Here is a 27701-nt window from a genome sequence, read left to right as displayed (position 1 = left end):
GAAAACAAAACAAAACACTTAAAAAAAAACCCAAAGAAACAAAGCCTCAGAAAGGTTAAGTAACATGTTCAATTGCATGCAGCTAATAACGGGCAGAGCTGGCAAAAAAACATACGTCTTCTGGACCCCCCAGCTCATTCCATGCAGCTGATGAGCAGTGATTTTCACCTGGGAAAAGTTCAACCTTTCAAAGGAAAAAAAAAAAAATCACCTCTGACTTATAATGAGAAAGCAGATGCAGAAACAGGACCGCCAGCACTACTCACTTGTGCAGAATTCCGCCCGCGCCTGCAGGCGCAGGTGCAGCCCGTCCCCGGCCACGTGCTGCAGCCCGCGGCAGGAGGACGGGACAAGCCTGACCCCTGCTGGCAGCCAGAGCTCCGTGCAGCCGCCCGGGCTTTTCATCTGCAGCGAGGTCGGCGTTATGCAAACATCCATGGGCAGACCGCCTTCGTTTGGATCGCTGGGAATGAAAAATAACACACAAGAAATTATTTCTCATTGATGAAAGCCACATTATGAAAGAAACAAAAACGGCCAAGGAGCTCTCTGTTCCTCTTCAATAAGGGCCCTGAATTTAGTCTCTGTCGTGGAAAAACAGCAGTGAACTGATCGTAAAGGAAACTAATCTATACTAGGTTTAGATGAGGTCAGGGAGTACTTTTCGCTGTCACTGTAACAGGAAAGTTCAGAGACATATTTTTCATTCTTGCTTCTCCTTTTTTTATGGTAACGATGCATTTTTAAGCATGTACTCTTTCCCACTGCCAATGATCCTGAGTGCCAGGATCTCTCCTCTATCCCAGTACTTCCTCCATCTACTCCAGCCCGGACCTCCCCCTGGGCTGCTCCTGGATCTGCTGCACAGCCTGCCACTTCGCTTCCCCACCCCCGACTCTTCCCTCCCACCAGTCTCCCCGACTTCAGCTTCGGCAAACCAGCACAATGGAATGCTAGTCTGTCAGGCACCACGCACTTGTTCATCAAAGTATTTTTGGTCAGAGAATTCAACAAGGCAGCGTTAAGACGGTGGCTTATGCACCTTTGCATCCCTTGATCCTAGCACGATTTCGACATTCATTCACTCACTCAACACACCTTTTTTGAGTTCTACCATGTGCCAGGTACTGGAAATACAATGATTAACAAGATATTTCCTCTGCATCCCACACCCCCAAGCAGGGGACAGGCTAGTAAACAGGAATGATCAAGGGAGCATTAAAACTACGTTGCACTTATTCATAATACAGGGGACTAAGGAAGCACGTGGAGGGGGGCAGCAACTATCCTAGGCCAAGCACTAAGCAAATGTTATGTGAATAATGAATGGATGAGTTAGTGACATATTCCTGCTTCTGAGACCAGCATTTCAACGTTTTACTTTACTTACAGTAAATTAGAGTAAAGCATTGGTATTTGATATACAGGATTTCGAAAAGGAAGCCAGGATTACGCAAAACAAAAGGTACAGGAGAAAAAACTTTGTCGATTTTAAGAATAAACAAATAATGAAGAAAACAATCTAGTGATGTACGAATACCAGGCATGAAAGGACTTACTAATCTAGTCCACGGCAAACACAAATCACTTGGTGTGGGCAATAGAGTAAAACACAGTTGCTGTCTACCAGGCACCAAAAGGACAGAAGGGTATGAAGACATATAGAGATGATACTCCTACGAAGTTGAAATATGCTCAGCACTGCACCGGAGGAGCAAAGCACCTGGACCCCCTCTTAAGTGCTGACAGCAAGAGCAGGCCATCCACTCAGTGTCACTGAAGTGCAGAAGGTGGGCCACCCACTTGAATGTCATCCAAGTAGAGAGGTCATACCGTGTGTTCAGGTGTGAATCTTGGTCAGGCCTCCTATTTCGCCTTAGAAAATTTTAAAACTACTTTCTGGCTAGTTCCTTTTAGAAGTGTGTAGATCTGCACTTAATTGGCAACACAGAATATCAAGAACCTGAGTCTTGGGACTTCCCTGGCGGTCCAGTGGTTAGGACTCCACGCTTTCACTGCTGAGGGTGTGGGTTCGATCCCTGGTCAGGGAACTAAGATCCTGCAAGCTGTGCAACGTGGCCAAAAGTGTTTTTTTTTTTTTTAATTTTTTTGACGTGGACCATTTTTAAAGTCTTTATTGAATTTGTTATAATATTGCTTCTGTTTTATGTTTTGGTTTTTTGGCAGCAAGGCATGTGGGATCTTAGCTCCCCAATGACCAGGGATCAAACCCACACCCCCTGCATTGGAAGGTGAAGTCCTGACCACTGGACCACCAGGGAAGTCCTCCAAAATTAAAAATTAAATTAAATTTTAAAAAAGAAATTATTAAAAAAATAAAACAAACCTGCGTCTTTTCCAGGGAAGACAGACTCAAACTCTTGAGTCAAAAGTCTAGTCTTCAGAAATGATGTTTAAGAAATAATAATCCTCTAAAGTAGATGTCAGAAAACTTTTTATATGAAAGGTCAAATGGTAAACATTTCAGGTTTTATAGACCATATACGGTCTCTGAGGCATAGTCTACTTTTTTTTCTTCCTAATGACCCTTTAAAAAGTATAAAATCCATTCTTAGCTCATAGACTGTAACAAAACAGGCCGTAGGTTAGATCTGGCCCATAGGCTGTAGTTTGCCAACCACTGCTCTAAAGATACACAATTTGTTCAGTTTGGTACTTCAGTGATTTTCAAACTAGACTGTGCAGTTGGCACTTGGAAGTGTCTCAAGGGAAACCACTGGGTTCCTAAGTCCCCTGCCTGCCCATCTCTGGCATACCACTCTTTCCTCCCTTCCTCTTCCTGAAAAACGCAGCCCATTACATAGGGCGAAGAAAGATAGGTATCTTCGAAAGGGTGGGAGAACCACTGAAGCCTGGGGTAGATCTGAGAAACCCAGCAGGGTGAGGAGAGCACCCACCAGGAGGGCCATCCAGCAAGGATGTCAGGTTCCCAGAGGAGAAAGGAGGAAATGTGAGCAGCAGGTGGGGGGGGGGGCAGCTCAGCATGGAGTTTCAGAGCCTGTCTTAGTCTGCTCAGGTGCCTATTAACAAAACACCACACAATGGGGGGCTTAAACAACAGACATTTATTTCTCCTAGTTCTGGAGGCTGGGAAGTCCAAGATCAAGATGCTAGCAGTTCTTGGGGAGGACCCCCTTCCTGGCTTGCAGACGGCTGCCTTCTCACTGTATCCTCACATGGCAGAGAGAGGAAGCCCTGGCGTCCCTTCCCATAAGGACACTAATCCCATCATAGTGGCTCCATACTCGTGACCTCATTGAAACCTAATTCTCTCCCAGAGGCCCCATCTCCTAATACCACCACATTGGGGTAGAGCTCTAACATATGAATTCTGAGGGAAAAGAAACATTCAGTCCGTAACAGAGCCCAAGCAGCTGAGGAGAGTGTCGACACTGAGCGGAGGGAAGGGAAGTGGCAAAGGAGGCCAGCGGAAGATTAATTGCATAGAGTGGAACTGACCAAGTAAATACATGTCATGAGGATGATGGAATCCAGGATTCTCACTGTGGGAGAAGAGCTACAAAGAGGGAAAGGGAGAAAACCAGAATGGATCCTATGGTGGTAGACTAGAATCTAAAATACCTGGGTGAAGTCATGGTTTCCAATGCATATAAATAGATACAGTAATATATAGAGATGTATATGTATGTGTATTATGATATATTTACAAACACACACATATACATGCATACATAAACACAATACGTATGTCATACATACACACTCTAGTTCTGTCTGCTAGTGGGTCTGGGAGAAGTGACACTGCAATAGTAATGAGCACACTCTGTGCCCAGATCTTGGTTTCTAAAGGTCATTTTCCACTTAAAAACAAAATGAACAAAAATGAAACAAAACACGGTTCCTTGGAAAAATAACTACATCCAGGGCTGGGACAGGAAAAGAATGAGATGAGCCTGAGCCTGGCATATCTTGTTGTGCAACTAAGTAAAGAAGAAATCAAAGAATGTCAAAACAAACAAACAAACAAAAAACCAACAAAAAACAAAAAACACAGAAATCATCTTGAAGGGACTCCCCCTGGCCACATCTGGTTGTAATTTGAGAAAAAAGTAACCGACTGAATGAAACAGAGCTATGGGTCCATACTGATATGAATAAATGAATGACTATACTTCAATTAAAAATAATAATAAATGAATAAAATGAAAGTATGATGAGGAACAGGGCATTTACATAGTCTCAATTAATACTTATTGATAATGAAAAGAATTATTAATATCAATTAATACTTATTGATAATGAAAAAAAAAGGGCAATTTATGGTGGAGAAGCCTGGCAGATACCACCTTATTTAAGTTCTCAAAGTTAACGTGAACTTTAATGGAACAAATCAAAATCATGTGCCACCTGACAGGATGCAGTGAGAACACAGCATCAATTTTGTGATATTCCTGCCAAAGATGTATAACCTGAACGTAATCTTGAGGAAACATAAGACAAAACCAAATGGAGGAATATTCTACAAAATAATTGGGCTGGAGTCTTCGAAAGTGTCAGGATCATTAAAGTCAAGGAAACTGAGGACCTCTTCCAGATTGAAAAACGAAGGAAACATGAGGATGCAATGCATGATTCTGAGCTGGATCCCTTTGTATTACAGATATTAAGTAGACAACTGGAAACACTTGAATAAGGTCTGAGTATAAGATGGCAGTAACATATTTCCCAGTTTTGAGTGTTGCATGCTGGTTTTGTAGGAGAACGTCCTCATTTGTAGGAAATCCACAGTAACGTATTCAGAAGTGACAGCAACTTACTCTCAAGTTTGAGATTATTCCAAAACAAAGTTTTTGAGACACTAATTGCCCACACTTTTTATATGTGAGGCTTTTGTCACTATTCTCTTGTATTCTTTCAGGTGTCACACCCTGCTTGAAACTATCTAATAACCTCACATCTCAACTCTGAGTCCAAGCTAAGGTCCTTTCAATGGTCTCTAACACCCAGTAATACACTAGAGGCAACTGTTAACATTCCAGGCATTTTGCAAGCCAGTTGACCTCACTTTGGTAGTTTGATATCATCTATGGTGAAAGTACTCCCACCACAGGAATCAATAAGTGCTGCAGATCAGGAAGAATGTTTTTGCCTGTTTGGTTTTCCTGGAGAACAGGTCATTGAACATTTTCCAGCACACCACTGCAAGACCCTTTGCTATGTGCTTCACCAGCCCACCCACATCTCTCTGAACTAGGCACCACCTCATACTTTCTGTTCTCTCACAGGGCAACAGTCTTCCACTGGGAATAATACAGTCCCAGATCTCACCCCTTTCAGTTTATTGCTCCACTGTTGCTTTCTCATTCAGAATAAGGGGTTGGAATTTTTTTCCCTACCCCTTTCTGTTTTATTTTCTGCTAGGTACATGTCTCTATTCACTATAACATATATAAATATTTGTGTATTTTCTGCCTACCTCTTGCCACCATTAGACCGTAAGCTCAATGAGAGCAAGCATTTTTGTCTTTGCTTTGTTCTTAGTGTTCACAGCCATATAACCAGCACCTGGAATCTGAGTTTTGGGCCCTAGAACAGGAACTCAGTAAACGTCTGTGAATTTAATAAATGAATGGCCAAGGTTTACCCCAGGAATGCTAAGATGGCTTAATATAAATAGATTGTTTCTAATGCAATTCACAGAAGTAAAGACTAAAGGAAAAAAATATGACCATCACAATACACGCAGAAATCATTAAGGAAAACACAGTATTTTTCATGATGAAAACCCTTAGTAAACTAGGAATAGAAAGGAACCATGGGGCTTCCTGGGTGGCACAGTGGTTAGGAGTCTGCCTGCCAATGCAGGGGACGTGGGTTCAAGCCCTGGTCCGGGAGGATCCCACATGCCGTGGAGCAACTGGGCCCGTGCGCCACAACTACTGAGCCTGCGCTCTAGAGCCCGCGAGCCACAACTGCTGAGCCCGCATGCCACAACTGCTGAAGCCCGCACGCCTAGACCACGAGCTCCGCAACAAGAGAAGCCAATGCAATGAGAAGCCCGCACACCACAGGGAAGAGTAGCCCCCGCTCGCCGCAACCAGAGAAAGCTGCACACAGCAACGAAGACCCAACGCAGCCAAAAATAAATAAATAAATTTATTAAAACAAAAAGAAAGGAACTATGCAGTCTACCAAACAGATGAGCCAAAAGTCAACATCATCACACCCAATGATGAAATGCTAGAAGCAGTTCTTTTAAGATTAGGGGAAGAATAAAAATCATATCATTTACATTAACTGTAAATAGACTAAAAATTCTAATTAAAATGCAGAGATTGTCAGAATGGATTTTAAAAAACTCCGCCCAGTACATGCTTTTAAAATTTTACACATAAAGACACAGGTTGAGAGTAAAACGGTAGAAAAAGACATACCATGCAAACAGTATAGTCAGCTGATTTCTGACAAAGACATTGAGTTATATCAGTGGAAGAAATGACAGCCTTTTAACTAATGGTGATGGAACAACTGGGCATCCTTATAGAAAAGCAATGAACTTTGACCCCTACCTCATGCCAAATACAAAAGCTAATTTGACATAATCACAGACCTAAATGTAAAAGCTAAAACTATGTAACTCCTAGAAAATAAACATAGGAAAAAAATCTCACAAGCTGGAGGTAGGCAAAGATTTCTTAAAGACACAAAAAACACTAACCATTAAAGAAAAAAATGCAATAAACTGGATTTCATTATAATTAAGATTTTCTGTTCATCAAAAGACACAATTAAGAAAATGAAAAGTTACACATTGGGAGAAAATATTCACATACTCACAGGCATAAATGAAAAAGGTCTTGTTTCCAGATTATATAAAAAATAAATAAATAAATAAATAAAGTAGCTATAAAATTAAAAAAAAAAAAAAACTATTTAAGTTCAACAATAAGACAAACAACTTGATATTAGAAGACACTTGACAAAGGAACATATATGAATGACCAAAAAGCAAATGAAAAGGTACTCAACATTATTAATCAGGGAAATACAAACTAAAATGACAATGAGATACTACTTTATACTACCAGAATAGCTAAATCGAAGACTGACAACACTAAATGCAGGCGAGAATGTGAAGCCATTGGAATTCATTTTTTCTGGTTAGAGTGTAAACTGGTACAATCACTTTGGAGAACTGTTTAATGGTTTCTCATGAAGTAAAGCCCCCATCTACCCTATGACCCAGCAAAAATACTTACACAAAAATGTATGGCAGCTTTGGGAATTCCCTGGCAGTCCAGCGGTTAGGACCCCACGCTGTCACTGCCAAGGGCCCTGGGCTCAATCCCCAGTGGGGGGAACTAAGATCCAGCAAGTCGCACAGTGTGGCCAAAAAAAAAAAAAAAAAAAAAAGTATGGCAGCTTAATTCATAACAAGCAAGCTCTAGAAACACACAAAATATCCAGCAATAGATGAATGGATAAATGAATCGTCGTATATTCATACAGCGGAAAACTACTCAGCAGGAAAAAAAAGAATGGTCTATTGATATATGCAGTGACATAGATGAAACATGAATCTCGCAAACACTGTTGAAGGAAAGCCGCCAGAAACAAACAAGTACATATTGTATGAATCCACTTATACATAGTTCAAGAACTGGCAAGCTAATCCTCGTTGAATGAAATCAGAACAGTGGTTGCTTTTAGGGTTGGGGGAATTGACTGGTGATAAAGCTCAACAGCCAAAGGCCACCAGGGACAAAACAGGAGTCCAGCAAAGTTAGGTTTCTTAACTTGCTGAGAGAAGGGAGAGTTATCCAGGGGAACCATGAAGGGCCCCTTTGACGAGAGGAAGGAGGGAGGTTGTCTTGTTTCGTTTTGCGTAAGGTGTGGGCTCCGAATAACCTTACAAGGTGAATTTGAGTTGGACGTGCAGCACTTATTTGAACTCATGATTTGAGAAAGGGCGGGGGAGGACGCAGGGGAGAAAGAGAGAAAGAAGAGTAATAAACATCGTCCCCATTTTACAATTGAAAACATTCAAATGAAAGGATTCTACTCTGGTGAAGAAGCTAGGATTGAATCCAGTTCTCAGGCCAAATCCCAAACTGCCACACCAGACATCCGGCTGGTTTCAGGAAAAGAGAAGGCTAAGCATCAGTCTACCTCGGAGTGGCGCTGTGTAATAAAATGTTCAGGATTTTAACGTCTAATTTACTCTGTTTGAAACAGTGGTCACAAGGGAATAGTCGAGGTCCCATGTACTACCAAACCAAAAAAAGAGAACACTCTTCCTAACAGTTTCTTATTTGTGTAATGAATAAGCAAGTTAAACGCGTGCAGACTTCGCACTGGAACTCCGAATATGAATAGAAGAATGAGCTCCAATAAGAAGTCTGCAACCTTGGTTAGTCGTTCACTGAACACACGTTTACTGAATCAGTGTGTCCGTTCCTTTGCACAGAGAACAGTTTGGGGAGGAAAAAATAACACCGGAGTTTATTTACGAAACAGGAAGCTCTCACATTGGAACAGATTTCTTACAACGGGGATCCCAAAGAGGCAATCAAAACATTTTTTGCACTGTTCTGTTGGAAACGCAGGGCACTGTCAACGGTGTGGTACATTAGGTATCCTCAAACCTTAATGTGCATCTGAATCCCGGGAAACGTGTTAAAATCTAAGTTCTGATTCAGTAGTGCTGATGTGGAGCTAAGACAATGCATTTCTAAAAAGTTCCCAGGTGATGCTGACATTGCCAGCTGAGGGGAGACTAGGGGCGCGCGCGGGGGCGAGTAACTCGACTTTGAGTAACCCAGAAGCTCTAAGCAACTGGAAAAAAGAAATTCAAAAACCCGTCCTTCCGAGGGAGGCGGAGCCTGCCTGGCCAGCGGAAAAGCGAGCTAGGCTTGCGCGTGGGAGCCCGCACTCCACCGCCCGCCTTACCCCAGGATTAGCAGCGCGCTCTGCAGCCGTCTCCGCACCTCCAGGAACACGCGCGCCTCCGCCGCAGCCGCAGCCGCCGCCATGGCGGGCACCCAGCCACGGGCTCCGGCGACGCCGGGCAGCAGGGCCGGAAAGACGCTGCACGTGCGGCCCGAGCCGCAGCAGGAGCGGCAGCGGCGGCGGTGTGGGCGGCGCGGGCCTCCGGGACCCGGAGGTCGGCTGCCCGCCAGCCCACAGCGCCACCTGCCGGGAGAAGAGCGCGCCGCCGCGAGGACTCCATCTGGGGGGCGTGGCAATTTCAAATCCCGGCTTTGGGTCTGAGCGCGGAGAAAGATGGGCGGGGGGCGGGGGGGGGGGGGAGCCGAAGTGTCCTCCCCGGGTGCCCCCTGATGCATCCGGCTCCCTGGAAATGACCTTCAAAGTCAGACCCCCAGTGCAGTGCTTTGGGTAGCGTGGGTAGGGAGGAGACTGGACGAGAGGGAGATGATGGAGAGGGGTCGTCGGTATAGCCGAGCACTGTCCCCAGGAGGCCAGAGAGCCGAACTCCCCACCCCAAACACACTGTATCTTGGATTTTTTTGTTTTTGTTTTAATGAACTACGGTCGGTTTTTGTTTTTTCTGTGTTTTAATGAACGCTAGTCGGCCGTTTGGTAGCTCTGTCTGAGGCAACAAATGTCCAGGACTGACGTGGCATTGCTTCTCAATTTAGACCCAATCGCTCCAGGATGGAAACGATTGCAAAAATGTGAGAAGTTTTCTGTTATCTATGCAGAAGAGAGTGTGGTTAAATCCAGTATCATGAAGCACAGGATCAAGCATTCCCATGACTTTTGAAAAGAGGAAGATGAGAATGACTCCATATGTACATTTCCGCTCTTCACTTTTGCAAAAGTAAAAACTGACTCAGGGAAGTTGTACTATCATTGCTACTAGAAGATGTTTCTGGAAAGTTTGACCCAGTAAAGAAAAGGATCTAATATAATGTAAGTACTTATCATGGGAGAATATTAAAATATAAGGCCATGGTAGTATTATAATGAAAATTCTTTTCAAACAAGAGGCTTTAAAAAAATAGAAACAATGATTGCTTGTATGTAGAAAATCGTATGTTTATTGATTTTCTACTTTATCATTTCAAGGTCACAATTATCACACACCAAACGTATTAATTTGAAGATTTTCCAAATAAATAATAAAGCCATGTCCCTAGAGATACTAGTTAAAGACAATTTTTCTGAAATCTATATTTGGAGTTTTTAAAGTTTATTGTTTTGCCTCACAAATTCCTGTATCCATCAGAATAATTAAAAATCATGGATGGAGGTAACACAATTAAAAGAATTAAGTTTACTGCTATTTCATCTCAATGGTGATGAAGGGTGATGGTTTTGATGGAAGAAATTTTCACATATTAAGATATAGGGAAGTCATTCTGGCTTATACAAGGTTTAACTTGAACTTTAGGCTAACCAAAACAGCCTATCTGTGGCCTATTAAATACGCATTGAGGACTTCCCTGGCGGTCCAGTGGTTAAGACTCTGTGCTTCCACTGCAGGGGACGTGGGTTCAATCCCTGGTCTCGGAACTAAGATCCTGTATGCCACCTGGCACAGCCAAAAAAAAAAAAAAAAAAAAAAAACATCGTGCATCTACTTTAACGATTAAAGAAAACATGCATTAAAAAAAAAATGGAGTAACTGTGGTTCAGGCATTCCAAATGGAGCCAAGGTGGTCATTGTGGACATAGTTTCAGACACGTTCTTGTATTACTGAGAACTTAAATTTTCTGAACTGTATCAGACTCAAGGACGCCACCAGCCATTCTCAAAACAATATCTACTAGCAGCTGCCAGCTGCAAACTTATAGTCTCAAGGTCTCCCCTTGTAACTACACAACCATTTCAGACCCCAACCAATCCTTACGTAACAAGCACCCGTACTTCTTGCCAGCTGCAATCCTAATTCTTGACAAATAATTTATGTAATTTTGGGCCTTTTCCCTTTATAAGCTGCCCCCATTTTGTAGTCCAGTGGAACACAATTCAAGTGCTTCTTCAATCTGTGTCTCCCAGGCTATAGTCCTCAATTTGGCTTAAATAAAACTCTTTTTTCTTTCTAATATATATGATATATTGGTTTATTGATTATTTCCCTCCACAATTTCGACTCCTTATGCCTTCTACCTTTAATTCTCAAAGCTATTAAGTGCCTAAATACTGACACATTATATTGAAATATAACTTTTTTTTTTTTCTTTGTGGGCCACTCGTCTTGCGAGATCTTAGTTCCCTGACCAGGGATTGAATGTGGGCCACGGCAGTGGAAGTGTGCAGTCCTAACCACTGGACCACCAGGGAACTCCCTATATACCATTCTTAACACAGCATGCTCTTCATAATTGATGTTTCATTATTTTTAAGAATTGTTGTATTTCATGTATTCATGTATTTCACATTCGCAAAAGAAATCAATCATTTTTTTCACCCTACATTTTAGGCAAAAGGGTGCAATTCTTGTAACAACATGATTCTAGGGTTCTAGAATGAAAATATCTCCTAATGTGATAACAACTATTTGTCTCCTAACTTCACAAGTCCTTTAACCTCTCTGTGCTTGGGGTTCCTTAATATTGAGGAATTAAACAATTAGTTAAACAATTTAAACAAATACTTAAATAATATTTAAAAGCTATTTTCAACTCCTAGCATCCCTTCCATCTCTCCACCCATCATGATGGGGCTGGCGTGTGGAAAACACCTGCTACACCCCTTTCCAGGTCCACTCCCTCAATTGGTGGTGGTGATGGGCCGCTTCCCCGACAGTCCGCTTGAGGGCGCTGTGGCTACAGCTAGCGCCGGGAGGCAAGGAGCGGACCGGGGGCGGGGATCGAGGGCCGAGCACGTCGACGCCGGCGTGGGCGCGAGCGCGGTGCACGCCGGGAGCTGTCACTAGGCCCTCAGGCTCCTGGCCTCCGTGTCGCTGCCGCGGTTGCCAGGAGAGCGGCGCCGGCAAGGAGCGGCCGAGCCCCGGCAGGTAACAGCGTCCCCGCCCCCAGCGCGGTCGCGAGGCCGGCCGCCGGCCCCGAGCGGCCTGCTCTGCCCGGCTCGTTCCCGAGCCGCCGGGACGCCCCGCGGGTCGGCTGGTGGGTTGGGGGTGTTGCCGCCCCGGCCCCGCCTGAACTCGCGAAGCCGGCCGGCCGCCTTCTGGTTTCCGTGGAGGCTGGAGTTGCGCGGGTACCGGCGGGCCGGGGCCGGGCAGCGGCGCCGCGAGGAAGGCCGGGGCCGGCGGGGCCGGAGGCGGGGCCGGGGCGTCGGGTGACCGGGCCGAGCCTCCTGCGCAAGGGCCGCGCGGTGCGCGAGGTTGGGGTGGAAGTCGCACCTGTGCGATGAGAGCGCGCGGATGCGCTTGTGTGTTGGCGGAGTCGAGGCTTCGTGCGGTCTCTTGCATCTGGGGGGGTGGTTTAGGATTGAGGAGACACAAATGCCCGCCCTGGTTCATATTACATGCGGGGGGTTGGAAAGGAGTGTAGAAGTTTATTAGAGGAAGTCAGATCAGTTATAAGGAAGTTGTTAACAATCATCACCTTTGATTCTCAAGACTTTTAAAGTTGCAACATAACAATAGTCGCTTGTTCGGTCTCCTCCATTCTCGGAGGGGGAAGGGGAGTTGGCACACAACTACTTTTTTTAAAGCTAAGTAAATTGTGTTTTGATTATTCTTACACTTTCTTAGAGTTCTGTGGAGTTTGAGAAATATAAAGATTGGAAAATTCTGATTTGGAGATTGCAGTTAAAGCAATCAAAACTTTTTTTGTGATTACAAAAAAGATAGGAAACTAAGTTTTTGCCTGAGAAATAAACCCCGAACTATAGAAAGACAAAATCCTTCCGTTTCGATGTTGTTGGTTGTCTTGATGTAAACATAAGATCTCGCGTTTTACTGTGGATAACATATGTTAGCTTTATGTTGTAAGTAACTCTCCACCTGATAAACAACAGTGATTTTGTTGAGCTGACAGAAGTTGTAACAGGAGTAAATTAAAACCAGTTGTAGTACAAATGCTTTATTTTGAAGTGATTACTTTCAGCCACTCTGAACTAAATCATTACCCAGAATTACTAAACAATAGATCTCCAAGTGACCCTGATTATTAGGAACCCGAGACTCAAAGAATTAAAAACATCTAAGTTAATACACAAACCTGGAAATGTAACACCATAACCAAAATGTTAAATGTAAAGTAAATGTTGTTAATTAAATGTTTGACTATATGCAGTCAAAGGAGTCCTATTTAATAGTTAAACTAGTGGAAAGAACTCTTGCCTGGGAAGGAGAGCTTTCATTCAAGTTCTTTGTTCTCCTGATGACCAGGTGTGATCTCTCTAGGCCTCAGATTTGTCATCTGTTTAAGGGAATTTCATAGGTTCACATTTTTCCAAACTGTTTCCCCTGAACACTGTTCTCAATCCATTAATACTCTTACTGCCCCAAAACAGTGTTCCATGGCAAATAATTTGGGAGCACATTGGTTTACATCAGGCTTAACTTCTGATTTACTTTTAACCGCAAGACTTTTCAAAACCTTTACTACTCTACTAATATGCACGTACACCTCCAGGGTGTAAGCTTCCCAGGGAAGGTTATCCAAGCATTTCCTAAACTTACCTGGCCAGAGAGCACATTTTCTCATGGCCAACCTGTTAACGTCTCCTAGAGTATAATTACATAGAATACCAATGTGAAAATTACTGTCGTTGAGCTGAGTCCCCTTTCAGCTCTAAAATTCCCTACATGATGTGCTTCTGTGGTGTTCAGCTTAAGCTTGGTGGAGCATGAAACCAAAAAAGCTTCTATTTGCCTTAGTAGGATATTGAGGATTCACATAGGTTTCTGTGAACCTTAATGCTTTAATTTATGGCGGAAGAGTATCGTCTTTTTTCTGGTCTCTTGATGCTCTTCTATAACTGTAATTAATTCAAGTTTGGAATTTGATTTTATGGTCAAGTTATTGATTTTATTAAGAATGGCATTATAAAGTTCCAAAAGTAAAGACTTGTTGATAATGGCATTGTTTTTTACAGTGATTCCACTTTCTGGTCACGAATTCTTAACCTATGAAATGTGATAAAAGCCACTTGAAATGTACTTAATAACTAAACAATTTTAAGAGCTTAGATCGTTGAAAAGAGTTAAAGGTTAAAATGTAAATACTAAGGCACTTATTTCTAAATTGCTTACAAACAAGGTCTGTGTTGAATACAATCTCAAATCATCTTGCTAAATTCTGTCAGGTGTCAGTAGCACACAACCTGTGTGGCTACTTCTGTCTATTCTTTGTTACTTTGTTAGGGGTGAGTACTGTTAATGTGCTCCTTTGTTTGAGGGGGTGGGGAACAGTACATTTAATTATAATAGGTAAGCCTTAATTCAGGTAAGTTCTGTCCCTGAAATGAAACTATTAAGTAGAAGTATGGAGCTGCTATTTTTGTGTAATAGCTAACAGCTTTTGTTGCGAATTTATTATATGAAAATAAGTACTTTTGATCCCCTTGTCTGAATTGGGATTTCCCTTCTCCTTATTGTGTTTACCTCCCCTTCCCAAACTCTCCAAGCCTGAAACCTCAATGATTTTCTTTGCATAGGTCAAAGATATGGTATCACCCTTATCAAGGAAAAATTTACATGTAATAATGTGCACTCGTTTTATGTGTACATTATATACACACCCATGTAACCACCACCACAATCAAGATTTAGCACATGTCACACACTACTCAGGCCTGTATTGTTATGCTTTTGTTCTCTTTGAATGTTCTCCCTGTCTCTGCATGTCTAAATCATACCTGTTAAGTTCTAGCTTGAATGCCACCCTGTCTGTGAATCCTTTAATTACCTCATTTTGAAGTAATTACCTTCTTTTCTGACTTTCCTGTTTACATTTATTTGAACATTTTTTCTGTCCTTCATGATGGCAAAACCAACGGCATGCTCATAGTAGGCAGTTATATTTGTTGACCAAATGGAAAGTATAGTATTTCTCAAACTTGACTAAGTCATTCTTATATCATCTTCAGAATTTTGGCCATATCTGCATACTTCCTGTATACTTACTTTCTTCATATTTATCAATATAATTATTAACATAATTTTAAAGGAAACTTGAAGTAACCACCATAAATAAAAAGCAGGTATCTGAGATTTCGTGATGTAGTCAGAGGAATTGAAAGAGAATGAAGGGAGGAGAACTTCCTCGCTTGATTCAGTGTCACTTAGCCCTGTCCTTGGGCCGCATAAAATCTTCTCCCATCTGATTGGTGGTCAAAATTTGGGAGATACTGGCTTAATCAGGGCCTGAGAATTCCTTAGAATTTTATCTGTGAAAGAACTGGGAAATAAAGCCTCAATTGCAAATTAAAAGGTGTACTGAGTTTCATCTTTGTATTGCATTTTTAAAGTTAAATAGGATCATTATTGAATCGGTAAATGTCTTTTCTTCAGAAATGTTTTTAATATTAGTAATGTTACTTTTACCAATAAAACACCTTTTTGTTATTATGGTACATTAGCTTTAAGATAAACCTTTGACTGTAGAGAAATAAATCTAAATTTAAAACCAGTTAAAGGCTTTTATATGACAAAGTGATGACTGTTGATTCAGGAGTGATGAAATGTTAATAATGTGTTTATCTGGCAAAGCTCCTATAAGAGTAGATGGCAAAGCTCCTATAGTCATTATAAAAGAGTCTGATAATCTCCTCTACTTCTTCCTCTCATCAATTCTCAAGTTTGAGCTGTATATTTTTATTTCCATCTTGCAGAAGACATGTCCAGCCTTTTTTCTTCTGAGGTAATGAAAAATTCTCTCTTAATGGGGTTTTATATGAACAAGAAAGAAAATAAATTCCCTACTCTTGTTCTATAAAATATACTTTGTATCTCAACTTGCTGACGTTATTTACCGGTGTATATCTATATTATGCACTTAATGTTTAAATTACCATTGTTTCGTGTTTATGAACAAAGAGTTTACGTAAATAGACCATTTACTTTGGTGCTACTGTTTTCCAAAAACTACTTTACCTGAGTGGTAATACTAGGTAATCTAAAGTTCTGGAATGCAACCTCAATTTGGAAATAAGACAAGAGCCCTTTGGATGAATAGTTTTTATTTCATAAAAAACCCTTCACCCAAGCAAGTAGTTTCTTTCCTGTGTCTGTACTATAAAATAAAGCAGCATTATAGAAGCAGTGCAAATAAACTCTTATCATTTAAAAGTGACAGCAGACTGGAATCCGAAAAGCTATAAAAGCATAGCAGGCTTAGTCCTTTGCATTATACATATAAATAGCCCTACATTTCCAGTTGCTTTTGCTTGTGCTGTTATTTTATGAAAAAATACAGTAAAGTATCAGCCACCCGAAGCCCTTAGTATATGCGTTATTGTGATCAATCAAATTTTCCAGATAGTTGCAGTTTTTTATATTATATACCACAAATGCCATCCCATTCTGTAGTTATACTTTTTGCTTATCTTCAACATGATGAAGAGTCATCACTTGGCACAGTGGCTTCTCATACACACATACATGTCTTACAGTGTTTCTCAATTTTTTTTTGCATTTCTAATTATGTTTTTTATTGAATATTGATGTACAATATTATATAAGTTACAGGTGTACAATGTAGTGATTCACAGTTTTAAGTTATACTCCATTTATAGTCATTATAAAATATTGGCTGTAGTCCCCGTGTTGTACAATATATCCTTGTATATTATTCCATATATAGTAGTTTGTACCTCTTAATCCCCTACCCCTGTTGTCCCTCCCCCTTCCCTGTCCCCACTGGTAACCTCTAGTTTGTTCTCTATATCTGTGAGTCTGCTTCTTTTTTGTCATATTCACTAGTTTGTTGTACTTTTTAGATTCCACATATAAGTGATATCATACAGTATTTGTCTTTCTCTGACTTATTTCACTTAGCATAATGCCCTCCAAGTCCATCCATGTTGCTGCAAATTGCAAAATTTCATTCTCTTTTTATGGCTGAGTAGTATTCCATTGTGTTCCATACATGTACCACATCTTCTTTAACCATTCGTCTGTTGATGAACACTTAGGTTGCTTTCATATCTTGGCAATTGTAAATAATGCTGTTCTGAACATTGGGGTACATGTATCTTTTCCAGTTAGTGGGGTTTTTCCTCAGATATATAGCCAGGAGTGGAATTGCTGGATCATATGGTAGTTCTATTTTTAGTTTTTTGAGAAATCTCCATACTGTTTTCCATAGTGGCTGCACCGATTTACACTCCCACCAACAGTGTAAAAGGGTTCTCTTTTCTACACATCCTCACCAATATTTGTTATTTGTGTTCTTTTTTTTTTTTTTTTTGACTGCGTTGGGTCTTCGTTGCTGCATGTGGGCTTTCTCTGTTTTCGGCGAGTGTGGGCTACTGTTCGTTGTGGTACGCGGGCTTCTCACTGCAGTAGCTTCTCTTGTTGCGGAGCACGGGCTCTAGGCACGTGGGCTTCAGTAGCTGTGGCTCGTGGGCTCTAGAATGCAGGCTCAGTAGTTGTGGTGCATGGGCTTAGTTGCTCCGCGGCATGTGGGATCTTCCCGGACCAGGGCTCAAACCCGTGTCCCCTGCATTGGCAGGCAGATTCTCAACCACTGCGCCACCAGGGAAGCCCCTATTTGTGTTCTTTTTGATGATAGCTGTTCTGACAGGTGTGAGGTGATATCTCATTGTGGTTGTGACTTGCATTTCCCTGATGATTAGCAGTGGTGAGCATCTTTTCATGTTCCTGTTGGCCATCTGCATTTCCTCTTTGGGAAAATGTGTATTTAGTTCTTCTGCCTATTTTTAAATCAGGTTGTTGGTTTTTTTGATGTTGAGTTGTATGAGCTGTTTATATACGTTGGATATTAACCTCTTATCAGTCATATTATTAGCCAATATTTTCTCCCATTCAGTAGATTGTCTTTTTGTTTTGTGGATGGTTTCCTTTGCTGTGCAAAAGCTTTTAAGTTTGATAAGGTCCCATTTGTTTATTTTTGCTTTTATTTCCTTTGCTTTAGAGACAGATCCAAAAAAAATATTGGTACAATTTATGTCAAAGAGTGTTCTGCCTATGTTTTCCTCTAGGAGTTTTATAGTGTCTGGCCTTACATTTAGGTCTTTAATCCACTTTGAGTTTATTTTGTATATGGTGTTAGAGAATGTTCTAATTTCATTCTTTTACATGTAGCGGTCCAGTTTTCCCAGCACCACTTATTGAAGAGACCATCTTTTCTCCATTGTACATTCTTGCCTCCTTTGTCATCAGTTAACTGACCATAGGTGCGTGGGTTTATTTCTGGGCTCTCTATTCTGTTCCATTGATCTATTTGTCTGTTTTTCTACCATAACATACTGTTTTGATGACTGTAGCTTTGTAGTATAGTCAGAAGTCAGGGAGTCTGATTCCTCCAGCACCGTTTTTCTTTCTCAAGTTGTTTTGGCTATTTGGGGTCTTTTGTGTTTCCATAAAAATTTTTAAATTGTCCTAGTTCTGTAAAAAAATGCCATTGGTATTTTGACAGGGATTGCATTGAATCTGTAGACTGCCTTGGGTAGTGTGATCAATTTAACAACATTAACAATGTTGATGTTAAACAATTTTAAAGTTCCCTTGACAGAGGTTTTTCTCCTGAGGAAAAAAAGAAGATATGGTACTTGCTTTAAAGTTAATGTCTGTCATTTTGGAAGAAGAATAAATATTTAAATGACTTCCATACTGTATACCACCAGTTTCATAGGTGTTACACCAGTTAATCAGGATTTCACCCTTGAGCCTGAATGAGGGGTTCCAGCAGAATTACTTATCTTTTTTTTAATGGCAACTGGCATTTTATTGGAAGGCTGTCTTCAAAACTCTTTGCTCCAAGCCTACCTGATTCTATAATTTGAAGCTGCCAATTTTATGTGATCTGTTAACTACTTTTTAAATTATGGCTTTTAAGTTATAATAGAGGTGTGGTTTAAAAAGGAATATATTATTTGAGAATAAACTTTTTAGTTTTCTTTTGCTACGTAACATTATCTCAAAATGTAGTGACTTGAAACAACAATATAAATCTCAGGAGGGATTGGGGAGCTGCTTGTCTCTGAGGTTCTGGCTTGAGGTTTTGTGAGGTTGCAGTCATCTAAAGGTTTAATTGGGATTGGAGAACCCCCTTCCAAAGTGGCTCACTCACCTATTGGGAAGTTCTTTCTGCTTGTTGAAGGGAGGCCTCAGTTCCTCCCACAGGGGCCTCCCCACAGGGCTGCTTGAATGTCCTTTTGGCCTAAAGGCTAGCTTGCCCCAGAATAAGAGATCCAAGAGACATCAGGGTGGAAACCACAATGTCTTTTATGGCCTGGTTTTCACTTCTGCAGTATTCTATTTATTGTTCACATAGGCCAGCAGTAATTTCGGGAGGAGACTACACAAGAGCTTGAGGATCATCGGGGGCCATCTTGGAAGCTAGCTACCACATCTTGTAAAGCTAGTATGTGAACATGTCATTAAGTAATAAGCAGTACATATTTACTCAAAATGCAGTTTATTCACAGCTCATGCTTTTAGAAAGGATATTCAAAGATTAACTTACCATGCCACTTGAAGATTACTAAACAAAGCAAGTACTTTATCAACAAAATTCTTAGTCTCCATGGTTCTTTGGGAATGATGAGATGACTGGGTTCAGATATAACACTGAAGATACAGGTTTTATTCCTTTTGATTTTCTTACTTCTTATGAGACGAGGGAGGGGGAAAAAATGCCACATACTACACAGCTGCTATTTGATTTTCTTTAAGGTTACTATTCATTCATATACCTTTAAAAAATTAAACTTATTTAATACCATAAAGAGGGAATAAATCATGTGATTTTAAAAGTATAAAAAAAGTATGCAGTGAAAAGGCTCCATCTCCCTGGCCCCCATCCACCCAAGTTCCCACCTGGCCTCCAGGAAGTAATCAGCTTTACTATTGTCTTGTGTGTTCTTTCAGAGCTATATCATATGTGGGCAGATTATATGAATATATATTCCCCCCTTTTTATATTAATGGTAGCATTCTGTAAACACTATTCTGCACCTTGATTTTTTTACTTCATATGTCTTAGGAACATTTTCTAAATCAATTAGACTTTATTCTTTTTACCACTGGAGTATATTCTATTGTCATTCAGTTTTTAATATTTATTGGCTTTTTACTGTAGGTCAAGCACTGCTAGGAGCTGGGGATGTGAAAGCTAAAATGATAGATAAAGACTGTGTCACAAGGATTAACACCCCTGGGAGTCACAGTTCGATTACAGTGAAGCAAAGTAAGTTTTATGATAGGAGATGTACAGTGTATAGTTGGAGTCCACAGGAAAGATGTATGTATGTGAATGTTGGGGAGATGTAATGGTCAGGGAAGACTTCCCAAAGAGGGTAAAATCTGAGGCCTGAAGAATGAATAGGTACTAGCCAGGTTAAGTTGTGATTCAGTGTTTCAGGCAGAAGGAGTTTTTTAAAAAGACTTTATAACATATTACAAAGCTGTAGTAATCAAAACAGTGTGGTACTGGCATAAAGACAGAATAGAATAGAAAGCTCTGAAATACACCGTGGTGTATATATGATCTTTGAGAGAAAAGGAGTTGTTGTTTAGTTGGTATAGAGTTTCAGTTTTGCAAGATAAAAAAGTTCTGGAGATTAATTGCACAATTTGAATATACTTGATAACACTGAACTGTACACTTAACACTTGTCAATGTGGTAAATTTTATGCGTTTTTACCACAATTGAAAAATTGACATTAAACTTTTCAAAATGTGGCATATATGCATTTTTAAATACTATCCTGTAATGTAAGCCATGTTTCCAAATATTGACAAATGGTACTGTTTAAAGAATGAGCCAAGTCAGAGGAGTTGAATCAGAAGGTATTGTGCAGAGACATAGCATTTCAAATATAGTTTGATAGAAAAATTTTAGGTGATGAAAAGGAGTATGGGGCCTATCTAGAGAAGAAATAGCATATGTAAAAGCACTGAGGTGGAAGGGAGCAAGTCTTTGAACAGTTGACTAGTGTTAAAGAAAAAATATTCAGTGACACTTCTTAAGATGGTAAGGCCAGCCTTATTCAGTATCATCATCATAGGTGTAGGGACCACTGCAGTGGGATTTTACAGTGGAAGAGAGAGATTGGCCTCAACTCTCAGCGTGGGCATGTGGGACTTTATAGCCAAGGAGTAGTTGAGGGTCAGTGGATGGAAAACTACTCTTAAGAGGAAATATCAGGAGTAAGAGGGGATTCTGGTTAAAACCAACCTAACAGGATTCTTGCTGCAGACAGACCAGGATGATCAGTAGTTGGAGGGTGAGGACCCTGATCAGATATTGAGGGAAATCAAATATTGAGGGTGGAGGATTCTGGTTAAACTGACATAGCAGTGTTCTTGAAAAAGCTACATTTTATAAGAAAGTGCACAGACGGGCCTAGGAGAAGGTTCAGAACCCTGGCCAAAGTTTGGTCAAGCAAAGAATCTTTGTCACTAGGTTTTGCTTAGCTAGAACAGAAATATGTATTGTAAGATTGAAAGAATGGGTCTAGTTTATGAAAAGACTTTAATCATATGATTAAAAGCTTGCATGTATATACTTTCTAAGTGATTGAATGTCACAGCTGTAGCAGTGATGAGAGTACTTCCTACCTGCTAAGTAAGCACTGGGCTGAAGTGCTTTTCATGGTGTATGAGCTTATTTTTCTGAGCTTCCAGCAGGGAGTTATATGCTCAAACTCTTTTTTGCTGTGTAAAATTAATTGGCTCTTAGAAAGCTGAAGGTAGTGAAAGATAGATGGCTATTGTAATAGTCCAGGTGGAAACTATTCAGGAGCCATGGTTAAAAGGCCATTCTGAAATATACTGTCTACCACAGTCAACTTCAGCTGAAGGAAATTTTTTTAAAAAAGCTGAATTTGTTGATAGATTTGAATATGAGAATAGGGAATGAAGCCAAAGCTCATGCTTGTGTGATTGTGTGATTGGGAAGATGATGGTGCTGTTTTACTTCAGTAGTGAAGTAAAAAAAAAAAGACGACGTTCAGAGAATAATAATAGCAGTGCTTGACAGGTTTCTTGTATTGGAGTGATATCCTAAAGAAATTTAACAGAGTAGAGTGACTGTGAAACAGAAAGTAAGGAGAGTCTAATAGTAATGATAACAGTTGATGATTTTATCAGTGCTTTGGAGGGTACCTAGTTTTCGTAAAGGGCCTCTGAATAAAGATCAAGCAATACCTTATTTTGGTTCTGATTCTATTAGGTGCTTCAGAATTTACCAAAGTATCTAGAGTTAATTCTCTTGCAGAGTAATAATACCTCAGCAAGGTTTTGTTCTTTCATATGTGTGTTATTAATACTTTTGTTCTATTTTTACCTTAACTATAAAACGTGAGAGGGAATGAACATTGGAAGAGATGTAGAAGAAGCAAGGCAGGTCCGCTGTAGGTAGCACTCATTTTTCTCTGTGAAGTTTCCTGATGTCCTTCAGATTAATTCTAGTCTCTTTCCTTTACCCATCAAAGGTTTTAACACTTACAAGGCTACTTACTATGTAGCACCATTGTTTCATAGCTTTGAGCAAACCAGTGTGCACAAACACACGCATGGTTTGTGTACAGTGTGAATGCTTTTTTGTAAATCCCTGTGTGTAAAATTAGTCAGCTAAAATGTTGATGCCTCCCTGCTTGCGTAATATTTTGATCCTATCCTTTATATGCATAGGCATTGATTGAATCTGCATCTTAATGAGCATGTATGTGTGTATGTTTTACTCCTCATGATTATACTTTTGGAGCAGTTTCAATAAAATTCACAAAGGAAAATAAACCTTACTGTGTAGGATTTTTTTCAGCTGGGAAAAAAATTATATCTTTTTTCACAGGTAATAAAATTTGTTTACAGATACTCGAACTTAAATACATTACAGAAAAATTTGTTTAGTATATACAGTATAGTATTTTTATGGTAATTTGTATAGCAACCAGTCTATTTTAAAGTTGAATAGTAAAATTAATAGTATATTGTTCATTAATTTTTTAATGCTGAGACCATTATTGTTAAAGTACTGATTTTAAAAAAATGAAATTTTATTTGAAACAATTGATTAACTTAATATGGTGGGTTTAATTGTACTGTAAAGATTATTTTTGCTTCTTTTACTTTGTTTCTAGTAGTTTATTTTAGTTAAGAAAATATTTCTTTCAAAGTTTAAGCAAAATCATTATTCTTCATTGTTAAATGAAGAAAATAGCTACAAATGAACATATTTATTTTGAGGAAGATACTTTCTGAAAAGTGATTTTTTAAATAAACTTGGAAAAGTACTTGATAGGATAGCTAAAAGTTAGATTTGTCCTTTATCTTGTTTCACATCTTTCTTTTTAATCACTCTGACTAGCTACTCAGTTTTATCATTATTGTTCTTATGTATAAAAAAACAAGCACTGTTTTCTTGCTTCTTCCTAATTGAAAACAAACCAGAACATGGTCAATCTGGATAATTTAGATTTTCTTTAAGTGTGTTATTCTGATATTTACTCTCAGGCTGACTTACCCTTGCCACCTAAAACATTTCTGTTTCATCCCCCCTCCCATCCCCATCGATAGGGAAATCAAGCAGATTTTAATATTAGCAAATGCTAAACTTTAAAAAGGTATGTTTTAAAAAGGCATATGATAAGTCCCAAAGGCAAAATTTAGTTGTTTTAGATTCTCAGTTTTAAATTATCAACACAACCATTTCTTTCTATAGATATGTTTAATACAAATATGACTAAACTAGAATATGTAATTGAATTATCAGTGATGCCCATAGGTTTCATTAAAATGTGGGAAACTTCTTTGAAACACTTATTTTCTGAACTATTATTTTGTCCCCTCCTACTTAACAGCCCTCATGAATTATATATCCCTTTCCCAAAAGAGAAATAAAATAAAACCTGTCTTTACTGGGTCTTGTAAAGCATCCCTTGGGTGCTTAATAATAGAATTTATAAACTAGATCCAACAGGATTCATCAGCCCTGGGCATCATTAATTTGGGGAAGCCACACCTGTATTGTTTTTGGACACACAACCCAAACCTGTAGCACCTCTCTAGGATTTAATCCCACTTGAGAGCATATTTTTACTTGTTTAGAATTGTTTTCTCAGGCATGTAGATTGTACACACTATATATAGTTCTTGTACATACTATATATATTATATATAACAATACTTGTATAGTTCCTCTTCCACTCTAGTCATTTATTGAATTAGAATCACTGTTTTACATGTAACAACCAAAACAAAACCCTTTTACATCAGAATTTATAGTCATTTAGCCTTACACTTTAACCTAAACACTTGCAATATCAAGCAATGAGCTAGGTAGGGGTATTCAGAGTTGAGCTTTTGTCCCTGTGCTTAACTCAAGGTCTGGAAGGAACGACAGAGATATATTATGTACTTACATTATTACAGTTTTTGTTTTGTTTTGTTTTGTTTAAGAAATAAGTGCAACAGGAAAAGAAAATACAATGTCTAAAAACTGGGGAGGTAAAGAGTCAAGAAAGGCTAGATAGCCTGAACAGGTTTTTGTTTGTTTGTTTGTTTTTTAATTATTATTTATTTATTTATTTATTTATTTATTTTTGTCTGTGTTGGGTCTTCGTTTCTGTGCGAGGGCTTTCTCTAGTTGCGGCAAGTGGGGGCCACTCTTCATCGCGGTGCGCGGGCCTCTCACTATCGCGGCCTCTCTTGTTGCGGAGCACAGGCTCCAGACGCGCAGGCTCAGTAGTTGTGGCTCACGGGCCTAGTTGCTCCGTGGCATGTAGGATCTTCCCAGACCAGGGCTCGAACCCGTGTCCCCTGCATCAGCAGGCAGATTCTCAACCACTGCGCCACCAGGGAAGCCCTGAACAGGTTTTTGAAAAATGAAAAAGAGAGGAGAGGTAGGATATGCCAGGCAGAAGAATTAAGAGCTGTGATTTAAAAGTAGTTCAGAAAGATAGTGATTCAGGGCCAGATGCAGGGGTCAGCCTGCCAGAGTTCTGCCAGGTTCCTCCCTTTACTCTCTGTGGAACCTCAAACACTAAAGCATTCATATGTACGTGGACCCATGAGCATACCTGCCTCATGGATTTGTTGTGAAGATTACATGAGATAATTCGTGTACAAGAGCTTAGCGTAGTGCCTGCCACGGAGTAATTAATTCCTAAGTCAGTTGCTGTAATTATCATCATCTTGAATAATGTATGGGCAATGTTTATTTGCCTGGTGTGATTTGGGGGCAGGATGGTTATCTTTAACTGAAGGGCATATGTTTAGTGTTCACTATTATAGCTATTTACTACTTAATGCTTACCGTAGAATCCCAGCTACCCAATAATGGATCATTTTAAGTTGTAATATGTGCCCACGCTTTTCTATTTTCTAAATTACTTTTCTTCATATTGCTTATGTGTCACAAAAATCACAGAATTTAAAGCTACAAGGAACCTTAAGTTACCACGTTTATAGAATTCAAAGACTATTTTTAACAGATGTATAATTTTGTATATGTCTATTGAAAGAAAAAGCAAAATTAAATCAAGTTTGCTGTTTTTCACTCTGATGGAATGCTGGGATTCTTGATTTTTCATATCTTAGGTTTTAATTTTTATAGTTTTTACTGAAAGCAAAAGTGAAAATATAGCTAAATATAGTAAAACTCTTTGTCAGAATTTTCTTCAACATGAGAGTGTCACCTAATTAATTTTAAAAGATTAGACCTCTGGGAGTATCATACTTAACAGATTTCCTTTCACAAGGGCTAGAATGACATCTTCCACATTAAGAAGTTATGCCTAATACTGATGCTTAAACTGAACTAATTTATAATTTGGTAAATTATAAATATAAATATAAAATATAATTGGATACAACACAATTTTTATAGGTGTTCTTAGGAGAATCTTTTAATTTTTTAAAGCACTTAATAGCAATTTTGAATATAGTCCGTTTGAAGGGAGTGCATGTTGGCTACGCTGGTTAGAAAAATAGAGCTAATTCTACTGTTTTCTACAAAGCTTTTCTCAGAGAAACAAAGCAAAATGGTTTGTGAACTGTGTTCACATTGACTAATTCATTTATTCAAAGCATTTGAGGGCCTACTATGTGTTAGTCACTTTTATGGGACTGCTGATACAGGAATGAACAAGTCCAGTAGGGCTCCTGATCTCGTGACATTTGCATTCTAGTGAGGGAGGGTAGATAGGAAACAAGCAAATAAATAGGATAATTTCAGACTGTAATAAGTGCTAGGAGGGTAATCGTGTGCTATTCTAGAGTAGATGTTAAGCTTGTGGGCCGAGCGTGGGCTACTTGAGAAAGGCTTCTCTGAGGGTTTGATATTACTTGGAGATGGGAAGGAATTTGCCTCACAAAGAGTTGACCTAAGAATTTCCGCGTGTGGAAAATAGCAAATGCAAGATGCCCTGCAATGAAAAACATGTTGCTGTATTTGAGTTTGGATGTTCTTATAATGATATAATGTGATTTTAAAAGATCTCTGGCTTCTCTGTGGATGATAGCGCTCAAGAATAGAAGCAGGAAAAAAAAAAAAAAAGAATAGAAGCAGGATTCAGTGGCGTGCTAGAGTTGACACCAACCAGTTAGAAGAACAGAAGAGGAAATAATAGAAGAGGTGGTAATATATTTAGGCTACATCAGTTAAATGCTATTTGAAACTGTAGAACTAGAGGAGATAACTTAAGGGAGAGAAGAGAGGAGAGCTCCTGATTGAGCCTTGAAGTACTTCAGCATTTAAAAAATAATAAAATAAAATAAAATTCGAATAGAGAAAAGAAGCCAACATAGACTGAAAAAGACTGGTTAGAGAAGTAAGAACATACCTTGAGAGCCAAGAACAAAGTACTGAATGCTGCTGAGAAGTTGATTAAGATGATGGGCTAGAGAAGTGACCTTTGGTCACTTTCCTGGTGACCTTTACATGGGTGGTTTTCTTGGAGGGACAGCATCATGAAGCATTTTTATTTATTTATTTATTTATTTATTTATTTTATTTATTTATTTTTGGCTACGTTGGGTCTTCGTTGCTGCGCTCGGGCTCTCTCTAGTTGCGGCGAGCAGGGGCCACTCTTCATGGCGGTGCGCGGGCTTCTCATTGAGGTGGCCTCTCGTCGCGGAGCACGGGCTCTAGGCACGCGGGCCTCAGCAGTTGTGGCACGTGGGCTCAGCAGTTGTGGCTCACGGGCTCCAGAGTGCAGGCTCAGCAGCTGTGGCACACGGGCCCAGCTGCTCCGCGGCATGTGGGATCCTCCCGGACCAGGGCCCGAACCCCTGTCCCCTGCATTAGCAGGCGGATTCCTAACCACTGCGCCACCAGGGAAGCCCACATGAGGCATTTTTGAGTGGGCTGAAGAGTGAATAGGAGATAAGGGAGTGCAGTAGTGAGTATAGAGAAATCTTTCAAAAAGTTTTGTAATAATAGAGAACAGAGAAATGGGTTGGTAGCCAGAGAGCCTATGGGGGTGAAGGGGAGACTGTTAATTTTAGTTTTTCACCATGAGAGATTCCAGGGCTTATATGTAGTGTGATCCTGTAGAGAAGGGGAAACTGGTGCTGAGAGAGGAGAGAAAGCCAGTAAAGCACTTGGGGAAAAGTCTTGAGAAGGCAAGAGGAGATGGAATCCAGAACGCAGC

The 27701-nt window shown here is 40.0% G+C and overlaps 2 protein-coding genes across 10 annotated transcripts in view; one reads left to right on the top strand and one right to left on the bottom strand.

The window, feature by feature from the left end:
* UBE3D (ubiquitin protein ligase E3D) overlaps positions 1–9097 on the bottom strand; it is a 145653-nt gene extending 136556 nt beyond the window's left edge. For both annotated transcript variants that reach the window (XM_036871954.1, XM_036871955.1), the window contains exons 1-2: positions 8932–9097; positions 267–463 (exon numbers count right to left, since the gene is read on the bottom strand). In XM_036871954.1, coding sequence (XP_036727849.1) covers positions 267–463; positions 8932–9014 — 280 coding nt within the window. In that variant the 5' untranslated portion in view covers positions 9015–9097. The remainder of the gene's footprint in view (positions 1–266; positions 464–8931) is intronic.
* Positions 9098–11867: 2770 nt separating this feature from the next.
* DOP1A (DOP1 leucine zipper like protein A) overlaps positions 11868–27701 on the top strand; it is a 111777-nt gene continuing 95943 nt past the window's right edge. For all 8 annotated transcript variants that reach the window (XM_036870985.1, XM_036870986.1, XM_036870984.1 and 5 more), the window contains exon 1: positions 11868–11966. The gene's annotated coding sequence lies outside the window, so the exon portion shown is untranslated. The remainder of the gene's footprint in view (positions 11967–27701) is intronic.

Source organism: Balaenoptera musculus, chromosome 12 (assembly GCF_009873245.2).
Source record: "Balaenoptera musculus isolate JJ_BM4_2016_0621 chromosome 12, mBalMus1.pri.v3, whole genome shotgun sequence".
Taxonomy (NCBI): domain Eukaryota; kingdom Metazoa; phylum Chordata; class Mammalia; order Artiodactyla; family Balaenopteridae; genus Balaenoptera; species Balaenoptera musculus.
Note: the sequence above shows the minus strand (reverse complement) of the source record. Positions and strands in the feature narration are given on the sequence as shown.